The 22,554-nt window shown below is 39.8% G+C and overlaps 1 protein-coding gene and 1 pseudogene across 1 annotated transcript; one reads left to right on the top strand and one right to left on the bottom strand.

The window, feature by feature from the left end:
• Window positions 1-1,024: 1,024 nt before the first annotated feature.
• LOC133008598 (myosin heavy chain, fast skeletal muscle-like) lies at window positions 1,025-11,026 on the bottom strand. Its single transcript, XM_061075828.1, has 39 exons — window positions 10,820-11,026; window positions 10,597-10,740; window positions 10,353-10,509; window positions 10,233-10,260; window positions 10,047-10,155; window positions 9,859-9,951; window positions 9,706-9,769; window positions 9,526-9,624; window positions 9,328-9,431; window positions 9,061-9,199; window positions 8,824-8,942; window positions 8,376-8,525; window positions 8,112-8,282; window positions 7,717-8,017; window positions 7,530-7,594; window positions 7,362-7,449; window positions 7,123-7,240; window positions 6,912-7,035; window positions 6,495-6,631; window positions 6,152-6,407; window positions 5,816-6,058; window positions 5,557-5,733; window positions 5,331-5,476; window positions 5,136-5,226; window positions 4,642-5,031; window positions 4,395-4,521; window positions 4,189-4,307; window positions 3,911-4,107; window positions 3,541-3,724; window positions 3,294-3,459; window positions 3,056-3,180; window positions 2,623-2,931; window positions 2,316-2,519; window positions 2,097-2,222; window positions 1,844-2,014; window positions 1,645-1,749; window positions 1,412-1,507; window positions 1,171-1,302; window positions 1,025-1,045 (listed from the first exon to the last, which is right to left on the bottom strand). Exons 1-39 carry the CDS (start codon window positions 11,024-11,026, stop codon window positions 1,025-1,027), a joined length of 5,802 nt encoding a protein of 1,933 aa, XP_060931811.1.
• A 2,551-nt stretch (window positions 11,027-13,577) lies between these two features.
• On the top strand, window positions 13,578-17,964 carry LOC133009055 (synaptotagmin-2-like; annotated as a pseudogene).
• The last annotated feature ends 4,590 nt before the right edge of the window (window positions 17,965-22,554 follow it).

The raw sequence follows: 22,554 nt of genomic DNA on the forward strand, positions 1-22,554 counted from the left end.
ATCCATTATTTCGATTTAAGCTAGGTGGCTAGCTAGCTAGGTTCAGCTGCTTCTTTAGCCATCCAGCAGCTAGCTAGCTAGCAGATCCTGCTTAACACTGAAGGTTAAATTGTTAGTTTTAACAAAGCCTATTGATGTTTAAAAATATAATTGATCAGGCTATATAATATAACGTGTAGACAATTGTTTTAAGAAGGCTTTAGTTGGGATTTGCTAATATTGGGGGTGGAATAGGAGGAGACACTGTTGATTTTACATTGGAAACTATGGTGTGGCGGTTTTCAACGTGTGTCCGATGCTGCTGGTTTAATTTCATCATAATCATCAGCCACCATCTTCCTCACCTCATCCAGCTAAGGTTTGACAAATCTTAATATATTCTAAACCGTTTTGTAATATGTGATCAAATAACATTATTGGTATTATGAATGAATTATGAAAAGGCTTGACAGACAGGATAAGGTATATAAATATTTTCAATACAGTGATGTTATATGTGATTAAATAACCTTTTGTATTATTAAAAATAATTTAGTCAAATGTGCAGTATACTTTGCCTGGTTGCCACGTAAAAGAATCCGTAGCTACCATGAGTTTAAACTGTTTCACTGCTAGCAAGGTAAAACCTGATAAACTTGCGACATGCAGGTAAAAGTTGACATGGAAAATGATTGGTGATTAAATTTTGCTCATATGCGTCTAAATAAGAACAGCTTATTATGCCCATATTTGTCATGTATTAGACAGTGAAAGAGGGACATTAAACAGGCTAAGACAGCAGGGGAATGACTGAATGATAAAGGTAAAGAAAAACTACCTGAAAAAAAGTTTTCTTATCTGATGGAGTTGGTAAAACCCAGGAAGAGACTTTAAAAGAGGGGACGGACGAATTATGTCTCAGAAGAAACAGGCAGATGAAAATAATATTAGAGACATCAATTTCAGTGCAAAAAATAACATTTATTGTTACAGCATATTTCACCTCATATTATATGATTTGAAACAGGCGATCAGCTGATGAGCTTTATTCAGCTGCCTCTTTCCCCTAAAAAACACCAACAAACAAAAAGTATTGATCAGGTCCCTTTCAAACACATTTAACTTACAGTGATTTTCTACCGCAATAATTTTCAATTCTTATTTGATTACTACACAGAATTGTAGATTTACCTTTCCAGAGTCACGGGTCTTGGCTCTCAGTTTGTTGACCTGGGACTCTGCAATGTCAGCACGCTCCTCAGCCTCCTCCAGCTCATGCTGGACCTTCCTGCACTTGGACAGGTGGACATTGGCCTGCTCCTCCTGGAAGACAATACAGGGCAAATGGTTAAATGACCAGCAGATATGCTGCACATGAGATATGATGTCGTATAGAGTTGCCATTGTTTAAATATTAATGTTTTGCCCTTACCGCTTCCTCAGACTGCCTCTTGTAGGCCTTCACCTTGAGCTGCAACTTGTCAACCAGATCCTGCAGCCTGGAACCATTTTTCTTGTCCTCCTCAGTCTGTAGTTGAAAATACATAGATTTGCATGTTTATAGTTATATAATTAGTAATTAGTATAATTAGTATAAGTATATAATTACATTTGCTTGTTTTGCTTGTTTTGTACTGTACACATTAAAATTCAAAGTGACTCTACCTGGTAGGTGAGCTCCTTCACTCTCCTCTCGTACTTGCGGACACCCTTAACAGCATCTGCTCCACGTCTCTGCTCAGCGTCAATCTCTGACTCAAGCTCGCGCACCTTTTGAAAAAAAGACAAATGCATTCACAGTTTACGTTACAATTTTTTTTTAAACTTTGTTTATATATGTATAATTCTATCATAATTCTCTTACCCTAGACTCCAGTTTCTGGAGCTGCTTCTTGCCACCCTTCATGGCCAGGTTCTCAGCCTCATCCAGGCGGTGCTGCAGGTCCTTAACAGCAACCTCCAGGTTCTTCTTCATCCTCTCCAGGTGAGAGCTAGTATCCTGCTCCTTCTTCAGCTCCTCAGCCATCATCGCAGCCTGGAAAACACAATATTTGGTTTAGAAATGTCAAAAATCAATAAGTAGAAAGTAATGATAATAAGTAAAAACTTAAGCGTACATCAGTGATGGCTTTCTTAGCCTTATCCTCTGCATTCCTTGCTTCCTGAACAGTGTCATCAACTTCACTCTGGACCTGAACCAGGTCAGACTCAAGCTTCTTCTTGGTGTTCAGAAGGCTTGTGTTCTAAAGGATGAAAAATGTAATTGAGTAATCAACATTTCATGTTGTTTAACTTTTCATTGGTTTTATATATTGAAGTACTGTATATTTGATCACCTGAGAGTGCAGCAGTCCAACACGCTCACTAGCATCCACCAGCTCCTGTTCAGCGACTTTGCGACCTCTCTCTGTCTGTTCCAGAGCCACTCTAAGTTCCTCAATTTCAGCCACCATCAGACCGTTCCTGCGATCCACCATAGCAGCTTGTTCCTTAAGGTCCTCCGCGGCTCTAACAGCATCATCAAGGTGCAGTTGAGCATCCTAGTGAAATGATAGCAGGAAAATATACGAATGAAACTCATAATGAACTGTAGGTGCACTCACTATACTGTAGTTTGTACAACAGCAGTATGTCTGACAATACCTTCAGCTGTGCCTGCACATTCCTCAGCTGCTTCTGGGACTCAGCCGACTGGCGATTGGCATGGCTCAGCTGAATCTCCATCTCATTCAGGTCTCCCTCCATTTTCTTCTTGATTCTCAGGGCATCATTCCTGCTCCTGACCTCAGAATCCAGAGTGCTCTGCATAGAGTCAGTCACCCGCTGGCTGTTTCTCTTGATCTGCTCCATCTCCTCATCTTTTTCTGCCAGTTTCCTGTCCACCTCACCCTTGATCTGGTTGAGCTCCAGCTGAACACGCAGAATCTTAGACTCTTCATGTTCCAGAGTTCCCTGATGACATCATAGAGTAAGATTTTTGACCTTACCTTCAGGCCTTTTAGCCCAATATACTGCATTGTCCTAGATTTGTAATATTTTTCTCCTCAGAAAATCTCCCTTGATAAAACAAACATACCTCAGCCTCCTCAAGAGCTGTCTGGATCTCAGATTTCTCTGTCTCCACCTGCTTCTTTGACTTCTCCAGCTCATGGATGCTCTTGCCAGTCTCACCAATCTGTTCAGTCAGATCAGAGATCTCCTCTGCAGAAAGAAACATATTATATATCGTCAAGCCTGAAATGTAAATTATGAACACTAACACAAAATGCGTTAAATATCATCAAAGACAATCAGGTAGGAACTAAAACACTCACGTTGCAGGTTCTTGTTTTCACGCTTCATGGTCTCCAGCTGATCCAGAGCTTCCTCATAAGAGTTCTTCATCTTGAACAGCTCAGTGCCGAGAGAACGAGCCTCCTTCAGAGATCCCTCAAGCTCTGACTGACCCTCCTCATACTTCTGCTTCCAGTCTGCCAACACCTAAATAAGACAATTTATTGTGTTCAGATAGATATTCAGCAATACAAAGACAAGTAAAAAAACCTTGTATGAATTGGCCACCTTGTCGAAGTTCCTCTGCTTCTTGTCCAGGTTAGCAGCCAGCCCATTAGCCCTCTCCACATCAATCATGAGGTCCTCCACCTCACTCTGCAGCCTCTGTTTGGTTTTCTCCAGAGAAGCACACTTGGAGTTCACAGCCTCAATCTGCTCCTCAGCCTCCTGAAGACGCTGAGCCAGCTTTTTCCTTTGAAACATTTGCAAATTTTCTCTCAATAAAAATGTCAATATCTTGTAAACTTTTACAGATATTCATATATATATATATATATATCAAATTAAATAAAGACACTAAAGTGATATTGAACAGCTAAATGTACAAAATATATTCAAAGACAATATCTGGTAATTGAATTGTTTGAATGTTACTCACTTGGACTCCTCAAGCTCCTCAGTGCGCTGAATAGCATCAGTTTCATACTTAGTTCTCCACTGAGCCACCTCACTGTTGGCCTTGGACATTCCACGCTGCAACTCAGCCTTAGCCTCCTGCTCCTCCTCAAACTGTTCCCTCAGCAGGTCACAGTCGTGGCGGGCTGATTGCAGTCCATGGGCAAGAGCATTCTTGGCCTAGAATAAGAAATATTATTGAATGTGTAAAACTTTTAAATCTCATTCAACGAGGCAAGGACACACTTAGAGTTTTCTTACCTTAACCTCCTCTTCAATCTGTCTCTTCAGCTCTTCAATCTGTTGAGTGTAGGCCTGTTTGCCTCTGGTCAGCTGGGAAACAAGAGCCTCTTTCTCTTCAATTTGTCGGCCGAACTCACCTTGTGTGAAAATTAAGATCAAACATTAGTTTCTTTTCAGTTTCTGGTTGATCTGTGTCAAACTGAAGATGGCTGTCATTTGCATACCATTTTCTGTCAGGAGACGGGCTTTCTGTGCACCCAAGTCATTCGCTTGACGAACAGTTTCATCATTCTTGGTCTTCAGTTCACTATATTGGTCCTCAAGAGTACGGCACATCTTTTCAAGATTTCCCTTGAGTGAAAAAGGAACAGAAAAGAAAGATTTAATTTTTTTTACACAATTATTTAATTTATGTTTTTTCTATGTATAAAAAAATGCATTTAATACTCCAATATTTCATGTATTTTGTACCTTTGCTTTGGCAACAGCCTCCATGTTGCTGGACAGGTCATCAATCTCCATTTTGTATTCACTCTTTTCCTTTTCAAGCTTCTGCTTGACACGCTGGAGGTTGTCGATCTGCTCTCCCAGCTCAGCAACGCTGTCAGCCTGCTTCTTGCGAAGAGCGGAAGCAGTGGCTTCATGCTGCAGAGTGGACTCCTCAAGGTCACGACGGAGCTTCTGGAACTCAGCTTCCCGCTTCTTGCTCATCTCAATCTGAGCAGCAGTGGCACCTCCAGCCTCCTCTAGCCTCTCACTGATCTCCTCAAGTTCCCTGGAGAGGTCAGCCCTCTGCTTCTCAACCTTGGCACGAGCAGCACGCTCAGCCTCAATCTCCTCCTCCAGTTCCTCAGTACGGGCCTGTTTCAAGTATATGTTTTATTGTTGAGTGAACATTAAATTAAATGTGAAACACAAAAACCTGAAAGCATGTTGTGTTGTGTTAAAAGCAATATGTTGATTACCTGAAGCTCCTTGATCTTCTTCTGAAGCTGAGATCCCATAGACTGCTCATCCTCAATCTTGCTCAGGAGTTGGCTGATTTCAAAGTCTTTCCTGTGAGAGTGACAAAGTTCATAGTAAGAGTTCATTCATGCTACTGAACATTACTAGAGACATGATGGTTATTTTATAATAGGGAGGGAAACAAAATGTTATACTTTTTCAGTTTCTCATCAGACTGCTGCTTGTCATTCTCAAGATCCATGATGGATTCCTGGGCCAGTTTCAGATCTCCCTCGAGCTTCCTCTTGGCTCTCTCAAGGTCCATACGCAGTTTCTTCTCTTGTTCCAGAGAACCCTCAAGCTGAACATTGAGACATTGAAATTGTGATTATTATGCTAAAGAATCTTGTTTTGTCAACCTAAGTGACTTTGTAAACTTACATCATCGACTTGCTGCTCAAGCTTTGTCTTGGCCTTGGTCAGAGTGTTGACTTTGTCTTCCTCAGCCTGCAGGTCATCAAGAGTCTGTTGATGAGCCTCCTGAAGGGCTTTCTTCTCCTTGCTCAGCTTAGCAATGCTCTCATCTTGAGAGGCCATCTCCTCTGTCAGGTTCTTAACCTATGATTGCAAGTAAAACGTTATAGAACACATAGCAACCATGAATTTACTAGATATGCTACACATTTTTAAATTTCCGAACCTTGTTCTCAGTGGCATGTTTCTCTTTCTCCACCTTGGCCAATGTAAGCTCCAGATCGTCAATATCCTTCTTGAGCTCAGAACATTCATCTTCCAGCTTTCTCTTCTTAGCAGTAAGCTCAGCATTCATTTCCTCTTCATCCTCAAGTCTCTCAGTTGTTTCTTTGAGTTTGGCCTCAAGCTGAATCTTGCTCTTGATAAGTCCCTCACATCTTTCCTCAGCATCTGACAGGTTATCTCCTTCCTGTGTCATTGTATAAACACATCAAGTGTGAGCCCATCATTATTTGACCTACAACACATGAACAATTGCAGGTACCGTCTGAGATTTACTTACGGATGCCACTTGGAGCTGCAGATCGTTCTTCTCTTGCAGAAGAGACACCATCTTCTCCTCTAGTTCCTTCTTCTTGGCCAGGGCAGTAGCCAAGTCAGTTGTCATCTTTTCATAGTTTTCCTTCATCGCAGCCAGCTCCTTCTCAGTTTCAGCACTCTGCAGCAGAGGCTTGATCTTGTAGTAAACCTTCATCCATGGCCAATGTTTGACATTCATGAATGAGCGCACGTTGTACTGGACGGTGTACACGGCTTCCCTGTGAAGGAGAAATTGTTGACATGAGAATTTTTGCTGATTTTTCACCCCATGTCTTTGTGTCCAGAATTTATTGTTTTCAACTTGCCTCCTCTCCGTCATCTTCACAAACTCCTTTCTCATGAGGTAAGCACGGCAGAGAGCTTGAGTCATTGTGACCAGAGTTGCAAGCTTTTCATCTCTCATCTCCTCAAGGGTACCCAGCAGACCAGCCTTGAAGAACACCTGAATGAACAGAAAATATAAATGAACTTTCAGGTATCCTGAATTGATAAACACTCACAAAGATGCGTTACAAATTTACACATAAGATAGATGCTTTGAAATTATTCCATTGATGAGTAATTGCTCCAGGTACATGGTCTAATTTTACACCAAATAACTTCAAACATTTAATAAACGTTGAGGTACAATGCTGATTATCAGACAAACTAACAAAATGAATAAGAAAAATCAACCTCCTTTGTAATTATACCAACAATAAACAAGGGAGCATGGTTCTTACCTTTGTGTGTCCAAATCTGTACTCGTCATGATTAACATCAATCGATCCAAGCAGCTTTTCTGAAGCCTTCTTGTTGTCAATGAACTGGCCCTCAGGAATGACACTGGCATTCAATACCTTGTACCTTTAACACAAAAGTTATTGGTCTCTGTAAGTATTTTTTGGAGTTTGTGACCACATTTTTGGATCTCATAAATATAGTCATTGGTACCTCTGCTTGAAGTCACCATATTGGATTCTGCTGGGGAAACCTTTTCTGCAGATTCTGATACCCTCCAGCACACCGTTACACCTCAGCTGGTGGATGACCAGGAAGTTCTCCATCAGTCCTATTTCATAAGACATTTCATTATTACTTTTGTGAATAGTTATACTCCTCATTGAACCAGCAGTGAACTGAAACCATACTAACAAAAAAACATGCTATTCCCCAAAGAGTTCAAATCTTACCTGGAGTCTTTGTCTCATTGGGAATCAGACAACGCACAAAGTGAGGATGGGTGCTCCTCAAGTTAGTCATCAGCTTGCCCAAGTTTTCCTGTAGATACAAAAGAGTAAGTTAGTTGTGTATAACGTAATGTGTGATGCTATTTCTTGGTTAACAATGCCAAAGCTTACCCTGAACTGTGAAGACACAGTCTGCATAGAGCCTCCCTTCTTCTTGCCTCCCTTCTTTCCAGTCTCTGTTGATCATTTCAAGTAGAATTATTTTTGTGAGAAACTGAATACAAACAAATTGATACATTTAATTAAGTAATACAATATTAAAATGTGTTTTAATTGACCAGTTAATTGTGTGTCATACCCTCAACAACAGCGGGATACAGGCCAGCCAGCAGTTTCACTGATGACTTCTGGTACAACTGCAGAACAGACTCATTCAGGGGGTCCTTGTTCTTGTCCAGCCAGCCAGTGATATTGTAGTCCACTGTACCAGCATAGTGCACCAGGGAGAAGTGGCCCTCAATCTTGCCCTTTGCAGGTTTTGGCTTCTCAAATGCTTTGTTTTTGCCAAGATGCTGATCATAGAGTTTATTCTTGAAGGATGTGTCATCAGCCTTAGGGAACATGCACTCCTCTTCAAGGATGGAGAAGATGCCCATGGGCTAGATGGAAGTACAGAGAGATAAAGTATATCATGAAGTGACTGGTGTTTTTCAGGAGAATTACGTACAATAAAATCATAAAATTGATGTTTACCCTTTCAATCAGCTCAATGCAGGCGGCCAAGTCCATACCGAAGTCAATGAACTCCCAGATAATACCCTCCTTCTTGTACTCCTCTTGCTCCAGGACAAACATGGTGTGGTTGAAGAACTGTTGCAGTTTCTCATTGGTGAAGTTGATGCACAGTTGCTCCAAGGTGTTGAACTGTGAGGTGACAAATAATCAGCCTGATTGCTCATAGACAACAGGAAAGGCTTTGTCATATTTTAATAATAAAATGCACTGTATGACGCTTACATCAAAGATTTCAAAGCCGGCGATATCCAGGACACCAATATAGGAGTTCCTTGACTGCTTAGTGTCCAACATCTGGTTGATACGGATGACCATCCACAAGAACATCCTCTCATAGACGGACTTAGACAGGGCAGTCACTGAGTTGTTCACCTGAAGAAGAATGTAAAAATATTTTTTTCTATCTATTCTCAGGTATAAAACTTGATTTTTGCAATTAATAGTCAATAGAAACATAACACGTCCAGTACATCTCAATCCATTTACATCTCTGGACAGCCTTTGGCCTCAGTTAATGCTCCACCGTGCCATTAGTGCTGATTATTTATATCCTGTTTTGTACAAATTACTCTTTTCTTTATACATATATATATATATATATATATATATGTGTGTGTACTTATAAAAAAAATATTCACTAGGATATTTGAAATGAGTACTTTATGTTTACCTGAGGTACAGTCTGTCCCTTGGTGACAAACTCATTTCCGACCTTCACTCTGGGATAGCACAGAGCCTTCAGCATGTCAGCGGAGTTCAGACCCAACAGGTAAGCAACCTTGTCAGCATCTGAAAATGGTTTCATTATTTATGATGTAGTATTGTATATATGTGTTTTCATGACAGAACAAAACCAGTGTGATTGAGAACTTCTGTTGTTCACTTTGATATGATATCAAATAGTCACCTTCTGTGCCATCGGGTTCAGCCTGCTCCTCACGCTGCTTTTGCTTGAACTTCATGTTACCGTGGTGGATCACAGCACCAGTAAACTTGTAGATGGCCATCTTCTCCTCAGAATTGAAGCCCAGGATATCAATAGCATTCTGTGTTCAGAAGATAAATATTTTACCGAACATCTCCACTTTGGAAATGTACATTCATAATATCACTTTCGATATCATACACATCAGATGTATGCAATATGTTAAATATTAAAACCTCGATCACTCACATCAGTAGCTTCCAGCTCAACTTTGTCATCAATGCTGGCCACAGTGATCTGACCCATGCTGATCAAGGGGTAGTCGTAGGGGTTGGTTGTGATGAGTGCCCCCTCTGAAGATTAAAAATGTAATGAAGATTAAATACAGTTTTTCCCAAAAAACAATCATCATATGTTTAAAATCATGCAATAGCTTAATCTGTTTACCAACTATCCCTGGTATGTGGTCTGTCATCATCTGGTAGAAGATGTGGTAGCCTCTCTCAGCAGAAAGCTGGTATGTCACTCTCGACTTCTCCAGCAGATCTACAAATGTTGATCATCAGTCACAACCTGGTCAGTCCTGAATTTCAGTCATCTACACCTGCTATGAGGATTATAACTTACATGTCTCAATGTCAGCACTGGCCAGTTTTCCAGTTGTGCCGAAATGGATTCTGATGAATTTACCCTGTTTAGAAGATAGACATTGTTGTAATTTCCCCACAAAACCAATGTCTAACTGAAAATTTGTCTCGTACAAAGTAACCCCATACTTACAAAGCGAGATGAGTTGTCATTCCTCACAGTTTTGGCATTACCATAGGCCTCCAGCAGGGGATTGGCTGCAATAATCTGATCCTCCAGTGACCCCTATAATCCAAGTTTCGAAATTAAATCAGAAAATAACCTTCTTTCACGACATATACTCTATTTTACTTGGACTCAATGCTCTCATTACAACATACCTGAATCTTGCTCACATCCTTCTTCTTTTCTCCTCCTGCCACTGCGATTGTGGCGAAGTACTGGATGACACGTTTCGTGTTCACAGTCTTTCCAGCACCAGATTCTCCACTGGGTATGAACACAGACTTATAAGAATTTGATCAACATATTTGACTCTCAAAAAAAGTCTACAGCTCTGAACTTACGTGATCAAGACAGACTGGTTCTCCCTATCTGTGAACATAGAAACCAAATGAATTAAACACATTTCTTTCAGTGAAACTTCATTTTGTATACAGTATACAAATTCTACAATAAGAACATACCACATAGCATGAACTGATAAGCGTTGTCAGAGACGGAGAAGATATGGGGTGGAGCCTCCATGCGCTTCTTGCCTCTGTAGGCACTTACAACTTCTTGATCGTACACTGGGAGCCATTTGTAAGGGTTAACAGTGGCACAGAACAACCCAGAGTAGGTCTGAAAGTGAACATAGAGATAAACAGTTAACTCCATGTTTAGTTTTTGATTTCAATATAACTTATTGCGCTTTAAAGATAGTCTTACGTAGATCATCCATGCTGCATAACGCTCTTTGAGGTTATACAGGACAGAGGCTTCATTGAGATGGGTCATCATGGCCATGTCCTCAATTTTGTCGTACTTGGGAGGGTTCATTGGATGGACGTCGTCTTCTTTAAATACCTTCTCCTGCAACAGGACATTGGTTGCAATTACAACTGAGAACACATACTTTACTTTCAGTTGAGCCTTGTTCCATGATACAAACCTCCTCAGTGTCCAGGACTTTGACGGTGACTTTGCCACCATCTTTCTTGAGGATCATTCCCTTCAAGTACAGCTCTTTGACATCGGCCACATAGCAGGCAGCCTTGGCATCAAAAGGTGCGTTTTGAGCCTCAATTCTCTCCCTCTCCGGCTTACGCAGGTATATGGCTGCTTTGCCATAAATGGCCATCTCCGCGTCCGTACTCATGGTGACAGTTTACTTCTGTGAGGCAATAACAAATAAGAGTAATGTTATTTATTTGTGTCAAACCTACTCTCTTTAGCTGATGTAACTGAACTGAATAAAAAACTGCATTGAACTTCTTAATTAACCTATCTATATTTAACTAATGTCTGTCCATCCCCACAAGTGACTTGACCTGTGTTTAGTTCATGTAATGATCTGAATAACTATAACCTGTGCTACTGTGTGAACAAAAACCCGAAAACTTGAAGAAATCTTTTGCATGAAATAAGTTAAAAGTTCATTAAAAAAACGGTTGCCCTTACCTTACCCTCCCTCTTTGAAGATTGGTTATATTCCACTATCCTGTTGAAATCATAGAACACATTTTCAGTTAATGATGATAGTGTTAAACCTACATTTGTTAAACATCCACTGCTGATTAATTAGTATTTTAAAGTAATTGTCCGTAAATATTTAAATGCTGTCTAACTGACAGAAGATGAGTCTACCTCAAGCAGGAGTCTTCAGGGTTCTGCTACCACGCTGGTGTGTCCTGTTGGACCCTTTATATTGGAACTGACTTGCTTACACAGCTGAAACTATATATGGGACTGATGCCAAATAGGGTGTGGATGAGAGTTTCAGTGGACATTTATTGAAACAGTCCTAAAACAGTTATTGTGCATACATACCAGCCCATGTCCCCAATTTCTTTATTTGTTTATTTAAAATTTTATTTAAATGTAACAATTTTGAAATATTTTCTTGTCAATCCAAGGATTCTATTTTTAGCACAACACATAAGAAATACATAGGGGCATAGTTGCACATGATGCAGTGGCATCTTTAATTATATGAGTTACAGTTGTCTAACATGTTTTATTTATAGAAAGTATTATGTTTCCTATGATCTTGTCCACTGGGCTGCCTCGGTTGTTTTCACCAGTCAACAGAGAGAGTCAACAGTGAATGTCACAGCCTGCAAGATCTATTTTCCATTTACACTCTTACGCACAAATGAAGGAGCAGATATTCTTAATTTCAATCAATACAGCTTCATTCACAGGCTCTCATTTCAATCAGGTTTACAAGAGTGACAACCTATAGCATCTTTATGAGCTTCACATCTATTTTCTGCCTTTTTACGAGTTTGAATTCCACCAGTCCTGAGTGTTACCCTTTCGGTTGGAAGGAAGCCAAGTGATTTAATTGTCAATATTGTAATTTGATCCTAATGTGTAATTGGTATATTTAAAAGCATAACTACAACACGAATGCTAGTCAAACATTGATGGGGAAATCCCATCAATGTTTGATTGGTATATTAATGACAGTAACCACAAGCGAAATGTCTGTGTCTGCATTTTTACAAGTTGTAGTTCCACAACTATAGTATATCAAATAAAAAGCTATAATCAACACACATTTGAAGAAGGAGGACCATACATGAATTAAGTATAAATAAATAAATGTATAAATAAATACGGAAATAAATGCATACATAAATAAGGAAATAAGTACAGAAATAAATACAGAAAGATATAAATAAATATGTTAAATATATATATTTCTTCATTTTCACATTTCTGTTTCCGTATGTAAATGAGGTAGGAGGTCCCAACCTCAGTCTCGAGCAGGATTGTTCAACTGAGCTATACACAAACGCACACACAGGCTCCGGGGCTCCGCAACCCAACACCACCACACAGTCGCTCAGAGACAGAAGCAGTGACTGAGATCTGAGCTTGTTACCGTGAAGCAGCCGCTCAGTAACTTTGTATAACAGTGGAAACAGTGAAAATACTGAGTTCCTCTGGTCACATCTGCTCAGAGATCAGCTGCTTCATGATCAGAGCAGAAGCTGCAGGTGGTTTGTTCAGAGCTGGAGTTTCTGTTTCCTCCTCCTCTCTCTCCTTGTGCTCAGTAGAACACGAGACGTGACGCTCACAGTCAGGAATATTGACACCTAAATCATCCCAATAAAAAAGAACCTGAACTAACCCACTGAGCTTGAACTAGTTAATTTTAAGTGTGAACTGGCTCAACACTGCCAACCGCTTCTGGACATGAGTCAGCATTGAAAGGCAGAAGTAGAAGGGATGGATCATTACACTCCTGTGACCAGTCCTGCATGAGACTGCGGTAAGGCCCGCCTTTCTCATTAGCATATGGACACAAAAATGTGGAAATATATTTAATACATTTATTTATAAATTTCTGTATTTATTTCCTTATTTCTGTATTTATTTCTGTATTTATTTCTGTATTTATTTATACATTTATTTATTTATACTTTAGTCATGTATGGTCCTCCATATTTGAGTAGCTCAAACTGCAGGAATGCTTTGAGATCCTGAAAGCCTTGACTTTTGTTTTTTTCAACTCAAGGGCACTATTTGAATCTGTATTTGCTGCAATAAATTATTATAAATAACTATAGATCAAAAGAAAACACAAATACACCCAAATATATAGTACTTAAATCAAGAGAATAAGTATATTTCTTATATAGAAAGTTTGTGCATTGTTCATTCTGTAAAATCAAACGTTTTATCGGTGGCGCTCTGTGTAGATGCCTCAAGTAGGAAACCATGTTTGTGTGCATAGAGATTAATGAGCAGACTTGTTCAAATACAGGAGAGATGTGACTTCAGATTAGTCAGATTACAGCTGAAGGCGCTGCAGTGGATAATAACACCACTGATGATGTGCATGTGTGCGCTCTCTCCAGGTGGAGGACGTCAGCACTGCGGTTCAAAGGCAGAGTCGTTGTTTGCCTCAGGCCTCCGGATCCAGCAAGGCAGAGGGAGACGAGGGCAAGCAGCCCAACGTTAAACAGGTAACAGACATTTCTGTATAGAGTCAAGCTGTTTAAGTTGGGCTCTTTAATTCCAATCAGACAAGAATGATCTTACAAAACTTGAATATTTGTAGCAAATTTCATGCTAATCCACTAAATACCTTGATCCTTATAACTTGGCCTGTGCAGCCAGCAGTGACCACATATGGTCAAATCACTTTTTTATCAATAAAAACATCAACAATACATCATAGTGAGACATTTAAATCGGCAGGGATAAGTATTCACATCCGCATCTTGGCAAATTGAAGCTACGGCCGGACGGAAGCAACAAACACTCATTACTCACTCAGTGGCTAGATTCGTCAAGGACTAATAATAAATATATAGTACATTTTCACCACTTTCTAACTTTCTGCAAATTTTGGAAAGAAGTTGAGCATGTTAAAGCCCTCAAAAAGCCAATTCATTTGCCTGAATAATAATAATAATGAATAAAAAGAAAGGAAGCGAAAAAGGAGGAAACAAGGAAGGAAGATAAGAAGCGATGGAGAAAAGAAGACAATACAACATTAATATTAACTAAAATTTTTAGGGCTGCAAAGCAGCACTGGGTGGGCCCGAGCACATCCATTTTGAAGCGTTGCATGCTTTTTGTCTGAAAAAACAAAAATAACCAGTTCTGAGAGAGAAAGAGACGTGACCTTTGCAAGACATAAAGTTTCCTTTGATCTAGGAAGACTGAAATCAAAGGATTCATGGTCCATGTATGTCCGCGTTACAGAACATCGTGTTTTAATGGCGTGTAATCAAATTTTGACGCCACGCCACGGTCACACCGTGTGATTAAAAAAAAATCCGTCAGTCAGTTTTTATCTCCATCTTGTTGTGATGACACTCATCTCAATTTTAAGTTGATCCGATGAAAACCCTGGTACAAGTGCATCAAAGAAAAAATGTGGAATAAGGCCAAAATGGCCACTAAATACAAAATATCAGGCTTCCTGATTTGTTTTTACAATTGCACCCAGAGACTTTTTTGTTTGTTTGGTCATGATACACCTGTATATCGATTTTTGTGAAGATAGGTCAATGGGAACACCTTCAGGGGGTCTCGGGGGGTCTCGGGGGGCACCGTTGAGCCATTTTGCGACGCCCATTGAAAATTCCTTCAGAATACGTACATTTTCACCACTTTCTAACTTTCTGCAAATTTTGGTAAGAAGTTGAGCATGTTAAAGCCCTCAAAAAGCCAATTAATTTGCCTGAATAATAATAATAATAATAATAATAATAATAATAATAATAATAATAATAATAATAATAATAATAATCCTTACAATTTCAATAGGGTCTCACCAGACACCTTTGATGTCTGTGCTCGGGCCCTAATAATATTTATATTTCACTCTTAAACATTAATGTCAACCTCATGGGGATGCTAGAAAATCCAGGGGCATCTTTTCTACACATTCCTTGAAGAAACATGCAGATATTCAGCAAAATAATGATAAACAGGACACTTCATGCCCTCATCTGCATCCCAGCTCATACCTACAACATATCAATCACCATTAGGATTCATCGTCTGGAAACTAGAAATGTCATGACCAAGTTTCATGTAAATCAATCCAATATTTGTTTGAGAGCTATTCAGAATTTGTGTTTGAGAACCTCCCTTTAATCCATTTCTGTTAAGGTGAACAAAATGAAGCCCTGAGGAAACAGTAGATGTTAAACAGTATCAACACAAGGTGCTGGATGTATATTCCCTAACAGGAGTTCTTGCACCAGGTGGATGGATCTCTACGGTTCTCCCTGTACTAGGACCAGCCACAGTCCCGTCTGGTGGTCACCGTCCTGCAGGTGGAGGGGCTTCAGGAGCTCAGCCAGACCTGCTGCCTCCAGCCATTTGTTAAACTACGACTCATGTTGGCAGGATCAGAGGGAGTGGACGTGGAGGTAGTTATCACACACAGCAGCGACATTATTATCAACTAGCAGGCATACGTTGTCTTTTCGTATTTTTTTAAACCAATAAAATTACTGGATTTTTGCATTGAATCTCAGGAACATAGATCGAATGCCACAGTATTTGATATTGGGCTTAAAATCTCCATTTTTTTAAACCATGTTAATATTTCAAATATGTGTCAGATTGTCTTTCAGTCCTTGCCGGCTCTGTACCAAATAAAGCTTATGGTTACTGTTGTGCTCCTCTTAGGGTGGAGGGACGTCTCCTGCTCTGTGGACAGTGCTGCAGGAGTGGCACACTCGCATTGTGAAAGACAGCTGTAACCCTTTATATGGAGATCAGTTCAGCTGCATTCTGCGACACTTCATCACGTCAGCCTCAGGATGGAGGTCCTGCAGTAAACCCCTCTCACTCTCAGTAACTCTATAATCCTATTTTATCATAGACGTAAAGAGGTACTATTTACTTTATAGCTGCACTGACAATACATTTTTAAATAAAAAATGAATAACACTACTCGCAGATTACATCTTCGCTGTCATACTGCAACGTCTGAGGGATTTTAAGCTCTAAGCACTACAGTCATAGTGCAGAATTGACAGTGCAGTCATGTTAGGAAAGGGAATGTGTTTTCTTACTGTGTCCGTCATGTATCTGTATGTTTCTCAGGTGTGGGACTTTGATAAATTCTTGAGACACACGTTGTTGGGAGGGGTGAGGGTTCCTCTCGGGGAGCTCAACGTCTCTTACCCTCTGGAGCTGCACGAGGATCTGCAGCGACCCCAGAAGGTACAGCAGCCATGTTCTGTGACACTGCACAGACACACACATTTATAATGTCATGGGATTATCGTTGTTTAACTCAAAGAACTAACTTAATTTAAAGTAAAAAAGTCTCCCCCCATGTTGCCATATTCGGGCTACCAGAGGACCATAACCGGTTTACCTCTACTCAATTAGACATTTTAGCTTTTACTTCCTTACTGGCAAGACGCCACCTTCTTCTCCACTGGAAGTCGACTAAAGCTCCCTCCAGTACTCAGTGGCTCAACAACACCATGTCTTTCCTAAAGCTGGAAACTATCAGATATTCAGTGAAAGGTAGCTCTATCAAATTTTATAATAAGTGGCTTCCCTTTCTTACATTCTTCCACTCTCTCCAGTCCCTGCCCCCTTGACAGACCCACCCTCTCTCTCTCTTTTCTCTCTTTCTTCTTCCTTTTTATTTATTTATTTACTTATTCTTTTTTTTATTTTATTTTATTTTTATTTATTTATACTGTGCAGCTTTATTACTTAATTATTACTTAATAGAATTTTCAGTTATTTATTTATCATTATTATTCTTATTTTCATTGAATTGTGTAATGTATTGTTAGCAGTACCACGTTCATGTGGTCCTTTAATTAAGAAAAACATCCAAGGAGGTTGACTATCATTGATTCTTGTTCGACTGTGCCTTACCTCCTAATAAAAATATTTTTAAAAAAATTTAAAAAAAGTCAAAATTTGTATGAGGGGGGAAAGGAAAGAACAGAAAGAGCAAATCCTTAACTGGAGCTGAAACTAGAGAAAGATTTGAATTCCGACTACAAAGAGGCAGAATCTGTCTTCTGAATCACATACAAGGTTTATGAAGTGTTGATCCTCTCATTCTGGACAGGATCGTGTCGGAGAGGTGCTGCTGTCACTGAAGTTTCTTCCCACTTCTCAGAGGCTTGAGGTTGGTCTGCTAAAGGTCAGAACAGTCCCCACTGAGATATCCTCAGATGCCGGTAAATAACAAACCTCTTGACAAATAGAAAACCATCAGAAACCATACACACACACAGTGTAGCATATATAGTTACTGATTTGCTGTTCTTGTGTTGTACAGCCGTTTACGTCAGGATCAGTGTCCAGTGTAACCATTGCAAGCTCAGGTCGCAGAAGACCTCGGTGGAGGCCCGGTGCCGGGTGAACGTCTTCAACGAGGTGCTCATGTTCTCGCTGCCCGAGTTTCCTGTGGAGCAGTGTAAAATCATAATCTCTGTCTATGAGACTCACACGACCTGGAAATCACCCAAACATCTGATAGGACAGTTGACTGTGGGGAAGGAGAGGAGTACGGAAGACGAGCACTGGAACTGGATGATGCGCTCAGTCCGCAAGCCTGTAGCAAAGTGGCACGGCCTGCTGATCTGAGCTGCAGTTCATAAACCCACTTCTTAAATCTCCCCGCCTGCTGTGTTTAAAGCTGTTGAGAGATGGGCAGCTGTTGAACTGAAGGACAAACACGGACTCCTTTACTCTAGACTCCAAAGTGTTCTTCCTGCTTCAATCAGGAAAGAGGAGTCACTACTAAGCTGGATCTTCAGGTTTCACAATCTACTCATTTGCTTACATCTCGTCTTTCTTTCTTTTTATTTTCAAATCACATTTTATTGAAAAGGCTCTTATTATCTTGACTTTTTCCACTCCTTTCATCAATATTACTTGAGTGTTGTACTTACTGTAATCAGTGAATACCTGTTGTTTGTGTTGTTGACATATTTAGCTTTAAGCTGTGTTGTACTATTGTAACTGCTGTTGTGCAATAGGAGTAGACTTGACGTTGGCTAATTATTAATAATCATGAAATATGATTATTAAAATAATAAAAATTATCTATCAAAAATAATTAAATTATTAATTGAAGATGATCAGTAACCAAATAACAATAAAACCACTAATGAGAAAATAGGAATTATCAATTAGAAAGTATAAGCTATCAATTAACAATGATAAGGTTATCAACCAAGAATAATGAAAATAATTAGTCAAAACAATAAAATTATCAATTTAAGAATAATACTATCTATATTAATAATTGAGAAAGGGGGGCACCACCCTGGTTTCCCAGGGACCAACGATGTCAAGCTATAATTATCAGTCTCATAATGATAAATGTCAAATTAATAATGTCAATATTTTAATATTAACGATTACTTAATAAACAGTGAAGGCTTCTAAGTTCGAGCACAGGCAATCATAATCCAGCTGCAATCACATACATATGCACAAATAATCACAGACTACAGATACTTTAATTACAAAAGTATTTATTAAAAAGGGGAAATAAAGTTATAATGTTATTCAATGATTTATCATTTTAACAAGCTCCGATATTTCAAAGATAAACACAGCAGCAGCACTTATCACAATTCAGAAAATACATGGACAACCTGCGGTCTACCTATGTATGTCTGTCTGTGTGTGTATGTGTCTGTGTCAAAGTGTCTCTCTGTGTGTGTGTGTCTGTGTGTGTGTGTGTGAAATAAAGTTAGTGTTATTTAATGATTCATCATCTTAACAAACTCCCATATTTCAAAGATAACAACAGCAGCTTATCACAATTTAGAACACGCATGTAACCTCTGGTCCATCTATGTGTCTCTGTGTGTGTGTATCTGTCTGTGTCTATCAATGTGTGTGTGTGTGTGTGTGTGTGTGTGTGTGTGTGTGTGTGAGAGAGAGAAAAAAAGAAGGGGCGTGGCGATGACGCGTAGTGACATCACATCTAAGATGGAGGCCGATCATGATTCGTGGAATCAAGGCCTAAAAACTCTCAAAATGGCGGATTGACTACAAAACAAGATGGCGGAGCCGTTATGAATTTAGAGCCAGGATGGGAGGAGAGAGAGAGCGGAGGCGTGGCAATAATAGACTCAAAATGGTGGGTTAACTTGCGTTATTCAAGATGGAGTCTATGTTAATGACACCATGTGGCCGGAGCGCACACTGGTGGTCGTCACATGAATTACACAAAGGAAATTTTAGACAAAGAGAATTCTTATCTCTGCTTGGCTTTGGGGGCCGAATGGTTTCCAGATGTGTTCAGCCTCTCTAAGCATAGATTTAACTATGTGACATGACCTGTATTATAAATACAGGTCAGAAGTGTGTATAGGTCGGTTTAGAAGGAGAGAGAGAGAGAGAGAGAAAACATGTAAGGAGAGTTCAAAGAAGCTCTTAAAAATACGCCAGAGATAGATTAACAGTGATTCACCCCGCAGCCCCAAGCGGACGTTGTGGGCTGAGGTTCTGATCGGTAAACTCACTGCAGACTAACACAGACGTTAACAGCGTGGCTGGAGGCTTTCCTCGCAGCACTCAAGCACTAACACAAAACCCGGAAATGAACCGGAAGTAGCGGCTCGTCGTAGCCGGCTAAAACAATGAGACTCAGCGGTCTCGCAACAAATACAATCAAATATTAAATAATATGCTACGTATCAAAACTAACATCTGCCCAGACAACATAAGTCTCTTACTGTACAACCCTCGCGATGTGCCTGCGACTCGGCGCGAATGTGTCGGGGGCCAGTGAATCACGTGGTCTCTCTCACGAGCGGAGCTCCTGGCTCGGCCGCTGGACCGGAAAAGGAAGCGAATTATTCCTGCTGTCTTGACGGAATGAAACTTCGCCTTTCTTCTGTAACAGCGGAGAACGTGCTGGTCTACAGGAACGGAGTGGATTGCCTCTTACTCCTCAGCGGGATGAACGTCGCGCTTCTGCAGGGGACGGCTGGTTTGAGGCCGTTTGTAGATCGTTGGAAAAACAAAAGTAGGGAAGTCCGTGGGGAAAATGAAACAGTTTGAGATCGTCCAGCGAGCAATTTCCTGTTTGATCTTTCCAAGTTAAAACAGGAAAGGTCCTTTCCAAAATAAAAACGTCGACTAAGATAAATGAATGAAATGAATTGAAACAAACATCTTATTGCCTCCTTAAGCAACGGGAACCTCTGGTCAGACCTGAGGAGGCCTAACTGGAACGTCAGTGCTGGAGTGAAAAAGAGCAGTTAAGAGAAAAGTAGTTCCCTCCTTAAGTTGCTGGAACCTCTGGACAGACCCGAAAGGGCCTGATGGGAACGTCAGCATCGGAGGAAAGAGAGAGCGGTTTCTGTGAGCTCAGCCTATTTAAGTCATGTTCTAGGTGACTCCCCCCTGGGAGGAGGGGTCAGGGGTCAGTGTGGCCCTCCAGCCAATTGAGTTGTCAGGATTTGGCCCCCAGGGGCGGGCTAACAAGGGGGACCCAGGAAGTGACCTGCTGCCACATGGAGATAAGGGCCCATGCTGGATTTTTAAATGTAAGGGGTTACCCGAGCCTGGCCTCAGGTTTTACGACTCTTTGTTCTATGTCAGATCACTGGGCCTTGCCCAACACTGCTCTACTGAAAGATCATTAAATCTTTATATTCTAGCTCAACACAATATAATATAAATCTTTATGCTTATAGTCAACAATTTATATTATATTATTTATTGACTGATTTTACATGATGTTGTATTTTTCTGTTTGTCTCTGGTTTTCTTCATTTTTCCCTAGTGAAGCATTTTGTAATGGCTAAATTTGAAATGACCGATATAAATAATGTTATTGTTAATACGATTGTCAAAATATATTATTTAATCAGTATAACTACACGCACCCATCATGGACTGCTTTTTAAGTCAGGTTCACTTTTAAGCTGTGCAATATTAATTCTGTACTGTACGATGGTTCATGTGCAATCCATTAACCTTGCATATTCTTACACTGTACATTTATTATCTGTTTTTTTACACTGTATATAAAATATTCCATTCATATGTTTCTATATTTTTTATATTTTCCTTACACTTAAGTTTGTCATGTTCCGTTTTACTTAATTTGTCAAAGCAGAAAACCTGAGGACAAACAGACCTGTGAGTTACTAATCACCTAAATTGGGACTAGAGTTTGTACTTTCATTATTTTCAATATTAAAATTAATCATTATAATTAATTGTATTAATTACAAACACTGATCCATAAACTTCTGTATTGATCGACAGCAATTATTTGATTGTTCTTATAATGTCTTAATAGTGACGTCACAAATAGATGGAGATGTAGCTTCGAATGCGGAAGTAAAGCGTCATATTAGGTTTGTGTGTTAACACTAGAGGGCGCTATATAGGACCACGTGCTGTTGTGGTTCCTGTCCAGCTGCATCACAATTTGACCTCGCAGGAGCCAACTGACCAACAAGGCTCCAGACTTTGGTGTAGTATTGCTAAGCTAAACATGCTATTTGATATATTAGTATTAAGGACAGTAGGCTTCATACTTTTAATCATTTCTAACTATGACTAAGCTTAGTGCCGTATAAATGCAGTTATCCATTATTTCGATTTAAGCTAGGTGGCTAGCTAGCTAGGTTCAGCTGCTTCTTTAGCCATCCAGCAGCTAGCTAGCTAGCAGATCCTGCTTAACACTGAAGGTTAAATTGTTAGTTTTAACAAAGCCTATTGATGTTTAAAAATATAATTGATCAGGCTATATAATATAACGTGTAGACAATTGTTTTAAGAAGGCTTTAGTTGGGATTTGCTAATATTGGGGGTGGAATAGGAGGAGACACTGTTGATTTTACATTGGAAACTATGGTGTGGCGGTTTTCAACGTGTGTCCGATGCTGCTGGTTTAATTTCATCATAATCATCAGCCACCATCTTCCTCACCTCATCCAGCTAAGGTTTGACAAATCTTAATATATTCTAAACCGTTTTGTAATATGTGATCAAATAACATTATTGGTATTATGAATGAATTATGAAAAGGCTTGACAGACAGGATAAGGTATATAAATATTTTCAATACAGTGATGTTATATGTGATTAAATAACCTTTTGTATTATTAAAGATAATTTAGTCAAATGTGCAGTATACTTTGCCTGGTTGCCACGTAAAAGAATCCGTAGCTACCATGAGTTTAAACTGTTTCACTGCTA

This window comes from Limanda limanda, chromosome 8, assembly GCF_963576545.1.
Source record: "Limanda limanda chromosome 8, fLimLim1.1, whole genome shotgun sequence".
NCBI classification, from domain to species: Eukaryota; Metazoa; Chordata; class Actinopteri; order Pleuronectiformes; family Pleuronectidae; genus Limanda; species Limanda limanda.